Source organism: Mustela nigripes, chromosome 12 (assembly GCF_022355385.1).
Source record: "Mustela nigripes isolate SB6536 chromosome 12, MUSNIG.SB6536, whole genome shotgun sequence".
Classification (NCBI taxonomy): Eukaryota; Metazoa; Chordata; class Mammalia; order Carnivora; family Mustelidae; genus Mustela; species Mustela nigripes.
Window position 1 is genome coordinate 105,210,898 of NC_081568.1, and position 15,501 is coordinate 105,226,398.

The window sequence follows — 15,501 nt, forward strand, 5'->3', positions numbered from 1 at the left end:
TAAGCCACAGCGAAGCTTGGTGGGGGGGGGGGGGGACTAAAATAAGCCAAACTCTACAGATTCTAATATTATTTGGAAAATTGAATTCCTACATAAATTCTGAGAGATGATAGGCAGGGTCAGATATATAATGTTGCTCAAGATAGGGCCTGGAATCTGCATGAAAGCTCTGAACGTGGATTCATTCAAGCCACCTCTGCTCTTCCTTAAAACTTTCTCCAGGAAAATGCCTCCTATGCAATGTCCAAAGTGCTCCAGAGTTTAAAAAAAAAAAAAAAGGAATATAAAAATATTAATTATAACCAACCTTCGTGGTGCACTTCGGTGCCAAGCATGGTGTGAATGATCATTACCCTTTCAAGGAAGTCCAATTGTCCCGAGTGGTTGAGTAATTCCTTTGATCATAAGCAAGTGACAGAGTTGTGGGACTTCAACTTTGAACCTTGAACATGAGTTGGGTTGATTTTGGTTTTTGTTTGTTTTGTTTCTTTTTTGGTTAGAATCCATGTGTCTAAAAGTGATCAAACACGGTCTCCCTGGGCCAGGCCCTTAGCAACACCTTACAGGGAAAATGGATCTATAAGTTACGATCGCTCTTCAAAAAGGTCACAGTCTGATTAGTAACATTAAAAAAATAATAAATACATGAATGATTTTTTTTTTTTTTAAGATTGTCCTTATTTATTTGAGAGAGAGATCACAAACACGGGGGAGTAGAGGGAGAAGACTACTCCTCGAAGAGCAGGAAGCCCAATGTGGGACTCGATCCCAGAACTCTGGGATCACGGCCTGAGCCGAAGGCAGATGCTTAACTGACTGAGCTACTAGGCACCTGAAAGTTTATAGAATACAGAAAAAGTTGTCATATTTCAAGAGGTGTTGCTTGGAATACAAAATTCGGTTGTCAAATACATTTTACTAATCCTAATCGCAGTAGGGTTTCAGAAGAAGCGGACGGAGTCTCAAGTTCAGGGCAGGAGCCTCAGGGGGGATGTGGGGTTCGGTTAACTCTGCCAAAATGACTGGGTTTTCCAGAATTGCCGGATTGTGAGGCTTTTGAGGTGAGAGCAGAGGCCAACCCCGGGGGGTTAAGGCAGGTGAGCACCAGAATTTAATATCGTCAGCTACCTCTTCTTCCCCCTCCCTCCCTCCCTGCAACTGTTCTTCCTTTTGATCCAGGGCTTTTGTGCTGCTGCATTTCACTTGTTAAGAAGGAATATGAGCGGAGCCCCTTGGTGGCTCAGTTGGTTAAGCATCTGACTCTTGATTTCGGCTCCGGTCATGATCTGGAGGTTGTTAGATCGAGTCCTGCATGGGTCTCCTGCTTGCAGGCAGTCAGCTGGGGATTCTCTCTCCCTCTCCCTTTGCCCTTCCCCTGCTTGTGCTCTCTCATGCTCTTTCTTTTTAAAATGAGTAAATAAATCTTTTAAAAGCAAAGTGAAGGAATATGAACTCGTGAGTTCATTCACACAAAGATGGGTACCCTTAGTAGGAGTATATGCATTTTTTTTTAAAGATTTTATTTATTTATTTGACAGAGAGAGATCACAAGTAGACAGAGAGGCAGGCAGAGAGAGAGAGAGAGAGAGAGAGAGAGGAGGAAGCAGGCTCCCTCCTGAGCAGAGAGGCCGATGTGGAGCTCGATCCCAGGACCCTGGAATCATGACCTGGGATGAAGGCAGAGGCTTTAACCCACTGAGCCACCCAGGTGCCCCAGGAGTATATGTATTTTCAACAAATGCACAGGGTCATGGTCGTGATAAAGTAATGAGTCCCTGATAGTGGAATTTCTCTTGCTTAGCATCCTTCAGAGGCCGACCCTGCCCATGGATTACTACCACTTCTGGATTTCATGTTGAATCAGTGAGTAGCACTCTTGTCTCCCACAGCATTGTCTGGTCCAGATGTCCATCCTTGGCCCCAAACAGGGCTGGATGAGGGAATGTGGTGGGAGCACCGAAGTCCATCTCTAGTGATGGAAAATCAACCCAGGGCACATGCTTTGCTAGTGGAGGTGAGTGATGTCATTTTCAAATATATAGTATACAGAAATTGTTACTCTTGGTATGTTTTATCCAAACTTTTACCAAAGTCTAAACAAAAAATAATAATCCACATTTTAAAATTATCTTCCCCTATTACTTGAGAACTGAGAGTAGCAGTTACAGAGTCTCATTATATTTGCCTCAGGCAAGCATATGCTGCTCTATATGTATTTTTGACTGACACATTTACTGCCTCAGACTATGACAATTTTACCATTTAAAATAAACTATGGAAATTTAACTGCGTAAGGATTTGATAATAAGCTCCAGCCATGGTAAGCCTTAGGTCATCTGGTGACTTGTCACTTCTATGCTCCTGTACTCGGATGGACTTGAACCTTGAATGGGCTTGAAAGCAGCCCTTGGGAACAAAGAAGTCATGCAGGGGCCCCAGGGATAGGGATATCTAGCATCCCATTTGGGGGCTTCTCAGGATTGAAGATTTGTTTACAGGGCTAAACCCAGGAGAGTCCTGAGCAAAATGGGACAAGAGGGTCACCCTTTGAAGACCAGATTATAGGGCTGGCCCATGCCCTGAGTCTTGGAGCCAGTGTGTTGTGGTCCTCGCTAGCTGGGTGACATTAGCCTTTTGGCTGACAGAGGAGTGGGTATGGATGAAATAACCCAACGGAAGGGACAGAGAGGACAAATAGGAAAAGACAGAGTGAGGGGCGTGAGCAGAGCAGCGGTTACAAGCAGCCTACGGTGGACTCTGGCAAGAGGGGAGAGACAACGAAGAGGAAGAAGATAAGCCCCTCTACTGTGTGGGCCCAGATGAGATGAATGGTTATGTACAGATCAAGAAGATGTGCTTCAAAGGCCTAGTGCAGGTGCTCTTAGCCCTAGCTGGCCTTAGACTTACGTGGGCAGTTTTGCAAATGCCCAGATCTGGACTGTACCCAGGCTAATTTGAATTACAGTTTCTGGAGGTGGATGTAGTCATTCTTTTTTTTTAAAGCTCCCAGGTGATCCTAATATGCAGGTAAGATTGAAAACCTTTGGCCTTGGACTCCATGCTGGGTGTAGGATCTACTTAAAAAACAAACAAACAAACAAAAAACAAAAATAAAATTGATATTGATATACTGATTTTTTTTTTCCCCAGCAATCTCTACATCTAGCATGGGGCTTGAACTCATGACCCTGAGATCAAGAGTCCCAGGCCCTTCTGACTAAGTCAGTCAGGTGTCCCTGATACATTAATCTTATATCCTACAACTTTGCTATATTCACACACAAGTTTTTATAACCTTTTCAGAAATTGGGATTTTCTACATAGACAATCATGTTATCTGTTAAAAAGGATAGTTTGATTTTTCCTTCCATATCAGTATGTCTTTAATTTCCTTTTCTTGCCTTTTGCCATGGCTAGGACCTCTAGAAAAAATGTTAGGTAAAAGTGGTGAAAATCCACATTCTTGCTTGTTCCTGATCTTAGGAGGAAAGAATTTGGCCTTTTTACCAATATGACGTTAGCTGTAGATTTTTAATAGATGCCCCTACTCAGGCTGAAGAAATCCCCAGCTATCCTTGTTTTGCTGAGAAATGGTTTTTTTTTGTTGTTGTTGCTGTTGTTATTGTTTTTAACCATGATTGAATGTTGAATTTTGACAGATTTTTTCCGATATTTATATGGTTTTTCTTTTTTAATTGTTCACTGTGGTGGAGAAGTAGTTGATTTTTAAAATGTTAAATGACCCATCTCCCCAAATTCTTGGCACGAACTCTACTTCGTCATGATGTATTATCTGCCGTTTATCCCATGGCGTATTTTTTATCTAAAACATTGTATTTTTCATCTTGAAATTTGATTTGGGTCTATTTGTCTTCCATTTTGCTCCACATCATTCTCATGCTTTCTTCTACCTTCTTGAATATATGGGGTAGGTTTATAATAGCTGTTTTAATGTTGTGGTCTTCTAATTTTTGTCATTTATGTCATTTCTGGATCTGTTCTAACTGTTGGTGTATTTTCCTTCCGATGAGCCCCATTGGCCTGCTTCTCCACCATTTTTGTTGAGATGCCAGATACTGTGAATTTTACCTTTGGGCTCATTGTTTTTGTTTGCTGTATTCCTTTAATTATTTTTAAGTATTTTTTACTTTGTTCTGGAACCCAGTTAAGTAAACTGAAAATGTTTGCTCCATTAAGACTTGCTTTTAAGCTTTTTAGGTAGGCCCAGAACAGCTTTTAGTGTAGGTGAACATGGCCTACCCATTGGAGTGCTCTACTTCATCCCCCACGCGTTAGACCTTTCCATTCTGATGTCTGAGAAGTGGTGTAAGTGCTGGGGAGTGTTCCCCCTGCTTCTTTCTGTGGGTAATTTTTTCTGGCCTTAGTCATAGTGTCACATGCATGAGCTAGTCAGGACTCAGCTACATACTAGAGGGGAACCGTGTGCAGATTCAGACCTTTCTCTTTGAGCAAGTGTCACCCCCCCCCCCCCAGCAATCTGTCCAGTATATTCTAGCCACTGCTTCTCTGAACTCTTGAGTCTTGTCTCTTCAAGTCAGTGAGACCACCAGCCTTCTCCCGGTTCTCACTCACAGTGCTGCAGCCCAGTCCTTCACTTCGGGCTGCACACTAAAGAATTTATAGGGTTCATTTCACTAGCTTCCTTCACTCAAGAATCACAGTCCTTTATTGTCGCTGGTTCTGTATCTGGAAACCATTGTTTTGTACATTTTAATATTTTATTTATTTATTTATTTGACAGAGAGAAAGAAAGCAAGAACAGGAACATAAGCAGGGTGAGTGGGAGAGGGAGAGGGAGAAGCAGGCTCCCTGCTGAGCAGAGAGCCCCATGTGGGGCTCGATCACAGCATCTTGGGATCATGACCTTAACTACTGAGTCACCCCCACGCTCCTGTTTTGTACACTTTGTCTTATTTTTTAGCTGTTTAAGGCAAGAAGTAGAGGTTCTGTTTTTGTTCTTGAGAAGTTATTTGACAGTTGCTCACAGATGAGGAAGAGTTAATGTTGTTGGGATTTTTACAAAGTAAACTTTTTTTTTTTTTTTTTTGGTGGAGGGAAGGAACTTTAACCCTCATGTTGGAGAGACCGTAGGGAAGCTGTACCAGGCTCTGCAGGCCCTGGCTGTGGCTTGGAGTATTGGAGTATTGGAGTAGGTCCTACCTACTTGAGGTTGTGCTATTTGACACCCAAGAACACGGACAGTTTGTGTTGACTCTATGTCCCATTAGAGTCTTAAAGCAAGGCTTTGGGGTAGGTCATGTGTTTTCTACTAATGAGAGCAAATCTTCCTTCTGCAAAATCATCCAGAGAGGAGATTGATGCAATGACAAGAAATGACAACTGGAGAGGAAATGCTTGGATTGAAGGGGAAAAGAAAGTCTTTCTGAAGCAGGGAACTCCTAAGTTATCCCCATGTTAACACGTGTGTTCTCTGTTTTCTCCCCACAGTTCTCTTTTGTTTTCAAGGAAATTAAAGAAAGAAGTTATACTATGCTTACAATGGGTTGGGAGAAGTGGGTGGTGCTACCCCCTGCCAATCTCCATTCCCACTGGCCAGCATTGCAAGAAGGAGATTGATTCTAGCTTCAAGGGGATAGCAGACAAAGGCCCCTGTGCTGGCAAGTCAGGGAGGAGACTGGAAGGGGACACCATGTGCAGACCTCTTTGTCAATACTCAGAGTGGCCTCCTGGCAGTAATAAGGAAACATTTTGAGATGGCGAAGTTTCTACAGTTAACAGATTGGGGCATGGAAGCATGATAGGTATTTTAAATATTAATGGGCCTTTTCTTATTTACCCTCTCTGACTAGATATACTCACACATAGACATCCCCACTCCCTGCCGCCACATGCACATGTACTGCTAAATAAACTGACCCAGGTACCATTGGGACTGCACAGGAATATCACTTAGTTTGACTGAAGTTAAAATGCCTCCCCAATACACAAAATGCACACACGCATGCACACACACACACACACACACACACACACACATGCACACAGACACTCAGATATGCAAGCCAAAGGTTTTCTTCCTTCCCTTTCTTTCTTTCTTTCTTATTTTATTTCTTTCCTAATTTTACTTAAGAGAGAGAGTGTTTGCATATGCATGCATGAGTGTGAGAGTTGGGGGTGGAGTTGGGGAGCGGGGAAGGGCAGAGGGAGAGAATCTCAAGGGGACTCCCTGCTAAGTGCAGAACCTGTTGCAGACTTGATTTCATGACTCTGAGATCATGACCTGAGCTGAAATCAATAGTCAGATGCTTAACTGACTGAGCTACCTAGGAACCCCCTAAACTATCATTGAATAACCAGGAAATTAATTAAAATGTCATTTACTATTTGTTGTGAACTGGATGCTTGTGTCCCCCCAGAATTCAAGTGTTGAAATCCCAATGTGATGGTATTTGGTTATGGGGACTTTGGGAGATAATTGGGTTGTGGGTATGGAGCTCTCATGAATGGGATTTGTGTCCTAATAGTGTGATAAATGGACCAGAGCTCATTCTACCCCCACCCCCACCATGTGAGGATACAAAAACTCAGTCATCTATAATTGGGAAGAGGGCTCTCATAACCTTGCCGGCACCATGATATTGGACTTCTAGCCTCTACAACTGTGAGAAATAAATTTTTGTTTTTCATAAACCACCCAGTTTATGGTATTTTGCTATAGCAATCTGACCTAAGACACCTGCATCAAAAAATATATATATATATGAAATGCTTAGAGATAAATTAGGTAAGAGTTGTGCAAGACCCATACACTGAAAGCTACAAAACAGTGCTGATAGAAATTAAAGAAGACCTAAACAAATGGAGAGATATACCATGTTCATGGATCAGAGGATACTCAATATTGTTAAGATAATAGTTCATCCCAAATTGACCTATAGATTCAACACAATCCCCATGTAATTCCAGCAAGACTTTTTTTTTTTTGTAGAAATATATAAGGTGAATCTAAAATTTATGTAGAATTGCAAAAGATTTATTTTTTTTAAAAGATTTTATTTATTTATTTGACAGACAGAACACATAGGCAGAGAGGCAGGCAGAGAGAGAGGAGGAAGCAGGCTCCCTGCTGAGCAGAGAGCCTGATATGGGGCTCGATCCCAGGACCTGGGATCATGACCTGAGCCGAAGGCAGAGGCCTCAACCCACTGAGCCACTCAGGTGCCCCTAGAATTGCAAAAGATTTATAATAGCCAAAACAATTTTGAGAATAAAGAACCAAAGTGAAAATCATAAATGACTTGATTTTAAATTTTTAGAAAGTTAAAATAATCAAGACAGTGTGCTATTGGTGTAAAGACCTACATCAAAGTAAATTTGTATATATATATAAAGATACACATCAAAGGAACAGAATAGAGTCCAGAAACAGACTCACATATCTATAGCTATTTCACATATCTATAGCTAATTGATTTTTAACAAGGATGCCAAGGCAATTCCACAGGGAAAGAATAATCTTTTTAACAAATGGTGCTAGAACATTTGGATAGCCATGTGCAAAAATATGAACTGCAACCCAGTACCCTACACCACTGGATTATAGGGCTAAAGGTAAGAGCTGATACCTGAAGAATCCTAAAAGAAAACTTAATGTCCTTGGGTTAATCCAAAAGACAACCCAATCAATATAAAAATGGGTAAACAAATGTGGCATATTCATACAGTGCTGTTATTAAAACACTATTTAGTTGGGGCACCTGGGTGGCTCAGTGGGTTAAGCCTCTGCCTTCAGCTCAGATTGTGAACCCAAGGTCTGGGGATTGAGCCCCACACTGGGCTCTCTGCTCAGCAGGGAGCATGCTTCCCCCCACCTCTCTGCCTGCTGCTCTGCCTACTTGTGATCTCTCTCTGTCAAATAAATAAATAAAATCTTATTAAGATAAAATACAATTTAGCAATGAAAAGGAACAAACTATTGATACTCATCAAAATAGATGAATCTCAAAATCATTATGCTGAGTGAAAGATGCCATTCACAAAGAGCACAAACAGTATCAGTCCACTTAAAGATTTGATTTATTTATTTGTCAGAGAGAGAGATCACAAGCAGAGGGAGCTGTAGGCAGAGGGAGAAGCAGGCTCCCTGCCCAGCAGGGATTCTGATGTGGGACTCAGTCCCAGGACCTTGGGATCATGATCTGAGCCGAAGGCAGATGATTAACCAACTGAGCCAGCCAGGTGTCCCTATATCAGTCCATTTATATAAGCTTTTAGGAAATGCAAACTGACTCACAGTCACTAAGTGGACCAGCATTCTCATGGGTGTGGAGGGCAAGGAGAGGTAGGAGGAAAAGGATTTCAAACAGGAATGAGGTAGAAATGTTTGCTGCCTTGGCTGTGGCCATAGTTTCATGAGGATACAAATACATCAAAACTTACCAGATAGTGTTCTTTAAATTTGTGCAGTTAATTGTACATCAATTACACCACAATAAGCCTGTTTTTAAAGAGTACAAAGAACAGTCTGTAGTACAGTGCAGTTTAAATCCGTGGACCCGGCAGGGCCATTAACACTAGATGTTGTAACAAGAAGCCCGGTGTCTCAGTGGCTTAACAACACAAAAGTTCCTGTTTTGCTTATGTTACAATGTCACCTGGATCCTACAGCACCTGACAGCTCTCAGGCAGCCACTGACTCCAGGACCTTGTTTCCTTCTGTGTGGTAGCCCTGCTGACTTCAAGATGTGGTCTTTCTTCTTACTGAGGATAAGAAGAAAGAGCAGAGATGATCATGACCAGAACTACAAGGAGAGGCCCATCACACGTGCCCACATCCCTGAGGCCAAAATCCAGTTACGTAGCCGGCAAACAGAGTCTTCTCCATGCTAGGAAGAAGGAGTAGCGTTTTCATCTACACATCTTGCCAGTTTCTGCTGGAAGAAAAAGAAATGTCAGAGTAGTTGTGCACACAATAATGGCTATTACAAAAGAATATCAAGTTTCCGAGCCAAAATACTTGTATTCAGATCCCTTCAGTTTTGTCCCAGAATAAAAGGAAATTTGCTTTATATTTCTGAACTGTTTTAAAGCACCTATTCCAGGAGTTCTCATAAAGGAATGATTCCTTCCTTGCTTTCCGATTTTATTTATTTATTTGACAGGGAGATAGAACAAGTAGGCAGAGCAGCAGGCAGAGGGAGAGGGAGAAGCAGACTCCCTGCTGAGCAAGGAACCCGATGTGTCAGGACTCCAGTATCATGGCCTGAGCTGAAGGCAGACACTTAACCGACTCAGCTGTCCAGGCATCCCAAGAAACAGTTTTTGCACCTAGAGAGAATCCAAGTCTCCCACCTCCTAGGAGACAGAAAAGCGGTACTGTAAGGACCTGTTTTAGCCAGAGCACTTCCATCCAGGTTAAACAATAACCTTGTTGTTTAACCCTTAAACTGTCCCTGCCCCCCTTCCCCAGGCGACTTACTTAAAAACAAGTCCAGGAAACCAGTCCCAGGTAACAAAGCCCAAATACAAGGGTGGGTCAGGCCAGGTGGAGACATCCGATCAGTAGGGGGGGCACATACTGTCTCCCTAGTTACCAAGGAGTATGGGCCCCGCGCCTTGGGGCACCTTTTGGGTGCCAATTCTGACCAAGGTGATAGGCTGGTTCAAATATCTACTATAGGGTAAATTATAATTCAATTGGTCACTTGTGTATGACCTAACATGACTGTGCAGCTTTCTCTGTGTGTTACAATCTCATTGGCCGCCTGTGTGTGGCCAGGCCCAACCACATGGCCTTTGCCCTTAAAAGTTAGTCTGTGAAACAGAGAAGGGTCGCCCTCTCTGTAAGAGGCGTGGCCCTGTTCGGTGTGTTTGATGGTCGGTTTGATTCTCAATGCTTGGCGCGAAATAAAAAACTTTGCTTGACCTTCCCTTTGTATCAGTCTCGCTCCTTTAATCACGAACCCATTATTGAGGGACCTAACAGGTATAGAGTTCTCAAATCCCTCCCACAGCCTGCCCCACTCTTTCTCTACTTCTGCCCGCAAAGTAAGCAGCTTGAGCCCTCCACCATCCACACCCGCAATGACAGCACAGCGCACAGGATGTTGGAGCCACCAAGAGATGTGCTCAGGGTCTTTTGTGAGGTACAGCCTGATAAAGGGATTCCTTGCCTGAGCAGCCAGTTAGCTTCACCGTATGACCATTTGGACAGGCAGTGGCAGTGAGAAGATGTGGATTCAGGGGCGTATAGTTGTGTGAACTTGACAAGGTCATTCTCTCTGTCCTCAAATACTGTCTTCACTTAGCTTCTGGGACAGCTCACTCTCCAGGTCCTACCTACCTCCCTGCTGTTTGTTCACTTTTTAATCTGCCGCCCTCCTCCTCTTCTTAAGCTCTGAATGGGTAGTTTGCTTGCAGGACCCTCTCCTGGAGTATCATCTCATGTATGATCCCAGGGATTTTGAAAAGCTTTGGAATATGTCCTACATTTGTAGCATCAGCTCCCCAGGGCCTCCCACCTTAATAATTTTGGACACTCAGATACAATTTCTTCTCCCTCCCTCCCTCCCTTTTTTGTCAAATTATGTGGATAACTTCTCCCTCTACAAGTAGTCATTAGGTTCCAGTTATGGTCGTTCATTGCTATTTTTTTTTCTCTTAACTTGCCTAGAAAAAGGCAAAATAGACCCTTTCCCTGTTTGCAGTGAGAAATCCTTGGTTGCCCTTGAGAATCAACTGAAACTGACCCTTTCCGGAAAGAGTCTGTGAAATGCAGGAGGAAAAAACAATGAATTCACAGAAGAGCTTGCTCCCACCCACTTGGAACATAGCCCCTTCAGCCAACCTGTTTGATCAGCTGGGGGAAAAGCACCCTCATTTACATAACCCTCTGGCCCTTTGTGTTTCGAGATGGCACCAGTCCAGGGAAGCAGTTTCCATATGAGTGAAGGAGGATAAAGGCCCACCAGTGCCTGTGACACCCCACAGGATATGGCTACTCCCGATTGTCCAGGAATTTCTGGTTGTTTCTATACAGTCCTGCAAAATTGCAGATGTGTGTGCCCTTTAGCAGTTCAGTGAGCAAATACTAAATTAGTTTAGGAAATAGTTATGAATCACTTGTGTGCCAAGTGCATATAAGCTCTCTTACTGGGTGCTTCAGGGATTAGTCCTACAGCCCCGTCTTGGAGAAGCAGTCATGTGAGAACTCCTAAACGTTGAATCACATTCCTAATAGACTGGGCACACCAGGAACCGAGGCACTGTCTTTTCTCTGTCTTCTGTATCGCTTAAGTATCATGTTGAGGACATGAACAAGGGATCAAATCCATAGTTCTCCCAGTGAATTTCCATAATTTAAACCAACAATTTTACCAGCCAAATTTCAGAGGAAGCCGGAGCTCCCTTCTGTCACTGTCAGGGGCCATATGACAGCCACAACATCTTACATGGTAGGAAGTGATGACAGACAGGCTGAGAAGAATAAAGAATGCTTCGTGTGGTTCAAATCAAAAGGACATTTGAGTAGAGAGAAAGGACAGATCAGCACTGAAATTAGCCTCCACACCAGAGATGTTGCTTATTAGGGAAATAATGTTTCACATCTGAAAAAAAAACTAACAACAAAAACCACACAAGTGGCTAGAAGGTTTGAGTACTCATCACAAAATTGCTTTTGAACTGAATTCACACCCTTAATGGTTTCCGTTAGAAAATGGAGCTCATCAAATACACAGGTGTCTATTCACTTACAGTTCTCAGAGCTGGGACTGGACCACAGAGGAGGAAATAAAAGGCCTCCTGAGGCAGTTGCCATCTCCTCCACATTTAGAATCCGGTTCCAAACCTTGTCCACATTTACTTACTTCTCTGTACTTGTATCTGCTCTAGATAACAACCCAGGCTCCCAGCTGGGTTACACCCAAGTTAGCAGAGCACTGGCCCGAAGACATTTAAAAATGTGTAAAGAGGAATGACCACTGTTCTCCCACACTATAATTTCAAATGGCCATTCCTGTATTGTATAGTTTTTAATAGTGAAAGTGTTTTATTTTTGTTTTTGTTTTTGGGTGAGATGGAAAAAACACTCAGCTGCTCAGTGAGGCAGAGAAAAAATATTCTGTAGAAACAGCACTGATGGAATAGGCAGAGCCCCTGGGCCGTCAATTTGTGAACACACGACTTGTGGCAAAAGACAGGTGTATTTTTGCAGATTTGAGGTCCAGAAAAGGATTTTATTTTATTTTAAAAATTTGATAATAAACACTTCATGGCAAACCAGTTTAATGATAAATGACTGAAGGGAATGAAAAGTCTATACAGTAGAGTCAAATCCTGGTGCTCCCCTGGGAGTTTTACTAATTTTCTCCTGCTGCTCCCTGGCACGTTTTTCTTTTCCTCTTACATTTTATAACAGGGGTCTCGGTTTTCTGGTCATGCTTGTGAGATTTGTTAATCAAATGATTCGAGTCCTACCTGGGGTATCTAGGGAATCTAGGACAGCGTGGCCTCTGGGGACACTCTTGTCAGGGGCAGTGAGTCTCCCTTGTTTGGGTATTTTTTTCTGGTTGAAAACTCTATGCTTAACATTGGTTTCTTTCATCTTAATCCAGAGAAATCTTGGTGATTGAGAGGCAACCACCACCAGGATCTGGGAACAGGAGGTTGCACTCATTCATCTTCTGCCCTGGTTTAAGTACAACGGTGCAAGTACAAGTGGGAAAACCAAGGGTGTCTGGGATGCAAAACCATCCTGTGATGATGACTCCTATGGCTGTGGAAATGTACTGATGGGGGAGTGTGAGAGTGTGGATGTGGCAGGTAAGTTGTGAGTTCGTGTGAATGAGTTTGTGAAGGTGTATGAATTTGCATGAATGTGCGTTTGTAAATGCTTGTGTGTATATGCACGTTTGTGTAAGTTTTTTTGAGTGAATGTGTTTGCTTCTGTATGTTTCTTGTATGTTTGCCTATGATTTTTAAAATCTGTGTCAGTGTGTGTATTACTGAATTTAAGAGCATAAATGTGTATGTGTGTGTGTATTTATGTGTAATTGGCTTGAGTGTGTATGTTAAGTGTACATGTATGTGTCTAGTGTGAGTGAGTTTGGGTATGTGTTTGCGTGCATGTTTTGTGTCTGTTAATGTGTGTGTCTGGGTGAGCATGTAAGTGTGTGCACGTGCCTGTGTAATGTGCAACTGTATATGGCTTTGCATTTTTGTGTGAAGCACACATTGTGGTTGTATTTGCATATATGAGTGCAAATCTTGTGTGTGTAAGTATTGTGTATTTGTATGTGAGTGTGACTGAATTTGTGACTATTTGTGTGTATGTGTATTCTTGTTTGCATGGGTGTGAACGTCGTGTGAGAACTGTGGAAGTGCGAGCACTGTGTTGCGACTGTGCATGCTGTGCCAGTGTGCATCTGTGTGCATGCGAGTGTATATATTGGTCTGTGCCTCCGGGCGCGCGTGTGAGCGGGTGAGCGCTGCCGCCGCGCGCCCGCACCGCCCGGCTTTCCGCCCCACCGCGGCGCGGGAGCAGAGGCGGCAGCCGGCCGGGCTGGCGGGCGAGGGTGGACGCGCGCGCCGGGGTGAGCGGCGCCGCCGTCACCACCGCCGCGCCGACTTTGCCCTTTAAATCGGTCTCCAAGCCGATTACAGCTGATCTCCCACGTGACGTTTTACCTTCTGTCTCCCGGAGCGAATTGCCCGAGGACAGTCCTCCGCGGGCTGCCGCGCGTCGCGCCGCCCCAGCCCGCCGCGGGGCTCCGGCTCCCGCAACTTTGGGCGAAGCGGCGGCGGGCCGGGGCGCCCTCTCGGGGCCACTTTTCCACGCGGGCGTCGGGGGCTCCCGGGGCTCCGCTCGGCCAGGAGGGCGGCGGTCGCGGCCGAGAAACGTGCCCTGGCCGCAGCCAAGCGCCCCCTCGGACCCTCGCGGCGCCGCGCCCCGAAGGCCGGCGGGGTGCCCTGCGCCCTGCGTCAGACAAGGGGGCGCCCTTCGCCCGGACCGGACCGCAGCGGGCGGGCCCCGGGGCGAGCCGGCCTGGAGATGGCTGCGAGGCACGGGTGAGCCCCCCGCGCCCTCACCATGCAGAAGAGCGTGCGCTACAACGAGGGGCACGCCCTGTACCTGGCCTTCCTGGCCCGCAAGGAGGGCACCAAACGCGGCTTCCTGAGCAAGAAGGCAGCCGACGCGAGTCGCTGGCACGAGAAGTGGTTCGCTCTCTACCAGAATGTGCTCTTCTATTTCGAGGGCGAGCAGAGCGGCCGCCCGGCGGGCATGTACCTCCTGGAGGGCTGCAGCTGCGAGCGGACGCCCGCGCCGCCCAGGGCCGGGGTCGGACCGGGCGCCGCCCGGGACGCGCTGGACAAGCAGGTAGCACGCGCCCTCCCTCCTCGGTCTCCCTCCCTGCGGCCGCGGCACTCCCTCTCCTTCCAGCCCTCGAGGTCTAGGGCTTGACCGAACGCGGGAACCGTGCTCCGAGATCCAAGGTCCCCCTGCGGTGTCAGGGGCAGGCCATCTCCACGCGCCACCCCGTCTCCATCCCCGACCCCCCACCTTCGTGTAATCGGAACGGAGGCTCCGCTTTATTGCGTTCGCGACCCTGAAAGCGGTCGGGTCTTTTCAGTTTCATTGTTAACCATCCATTTCTTCTCTAGACCTAGTTCTGAAGAATTTAGTGTGGTGACGTGTGTTGACACCTGTTGGGTTTAGACTGGCACGACGGAACTAACTTATTTGGAAAAGTTTGGTTTCTCCCTCACCCGGCTGGTGCGTGTGGGGGTTTTTGTTTTGTTTTGTTTTTTTTGGAGGTTTTTTTTTTTTTTTTTTTTTTGCTTGCGCATGTTTGATTGCTGGCTGTGCAAGGAACAAGCGGGGGCTCCCAGGAAGGACAGGCACTTTCTTTTGGCGATTTTCATGTTTTTGTGGTTTATGTCGGTTTACCTTGCTCACATTTGACCTGCTGGGTCTAATTATGGAGGTAAATGTGTATCCATTTCCCTCAGGATTAGTATTTGGTAGCCACATTCCTGTTATGTTTAAACCTGTGGGCATTTTTAGAGAACGCTTCTCTGTACTTTTAAATGAATGCTTCAAAACCAAATGTGACCTTTTTATCCTGGGTCATAATTTTGTTAGTTTTGCTGTGTATGCGTTCGGGGAGGAAAAAACAAACCCTCCAGATTTAGTAACTCCTGCCTCCTCCCCATTCCTGCAAATGCAAAATTTGTATTTTTTTTTTTTTCCAATCACCGTTCGGCTAATAAAGTTAGAGCAGACTAATTTTATGCTCCCAAATGTTCTCACTTCGCTTCTACATCTCCAGCTCGGAAAAAAAGAGGCTGATTGTCTTTGCTGTTGAGTAAAAATGTTTCGCAGCTGAATTTCCCCTGCAGTTCAGACCAAACAGCTTCTGCAAAAACCTGGCTGTGGGAGGCGCTAGCGATGGAATGATGAATAAGATGCCTACATAACCCCTAGGGCTCATAAAACAGTGTGTAAAATTAAGAGGGAGT

At 44.9% G+C, this 15,501-nt stretch overlaps 1 protein-coding gene across 1 annotated transcript in view; it reads left to right on the forward strand.

Moving 5' to 3' along the window:
- The first annotated feature begins 13,534 nt into the window (after positions 1–13,534).
- Positions 13,535–15,501, forward strand: part of RASGRF2 (Ras protein specific guanine nucleotide releasing factor 2) — a 251,066-nt gene continuing 249,099 nt past the window's right edge. Inside the window, exon 1 of the mRNA XM_059418164.1 lies at positions 13,535–14,359. Within this exon, the coding sequence (XP_059274147.1) occupies positions 14,072–14,359 (288 nt within the window). The 5' untranslated portion in view covers positions 13,535–14,071. The remainder of the gene's footprint in view (positions 14,360–15,501) is intronic.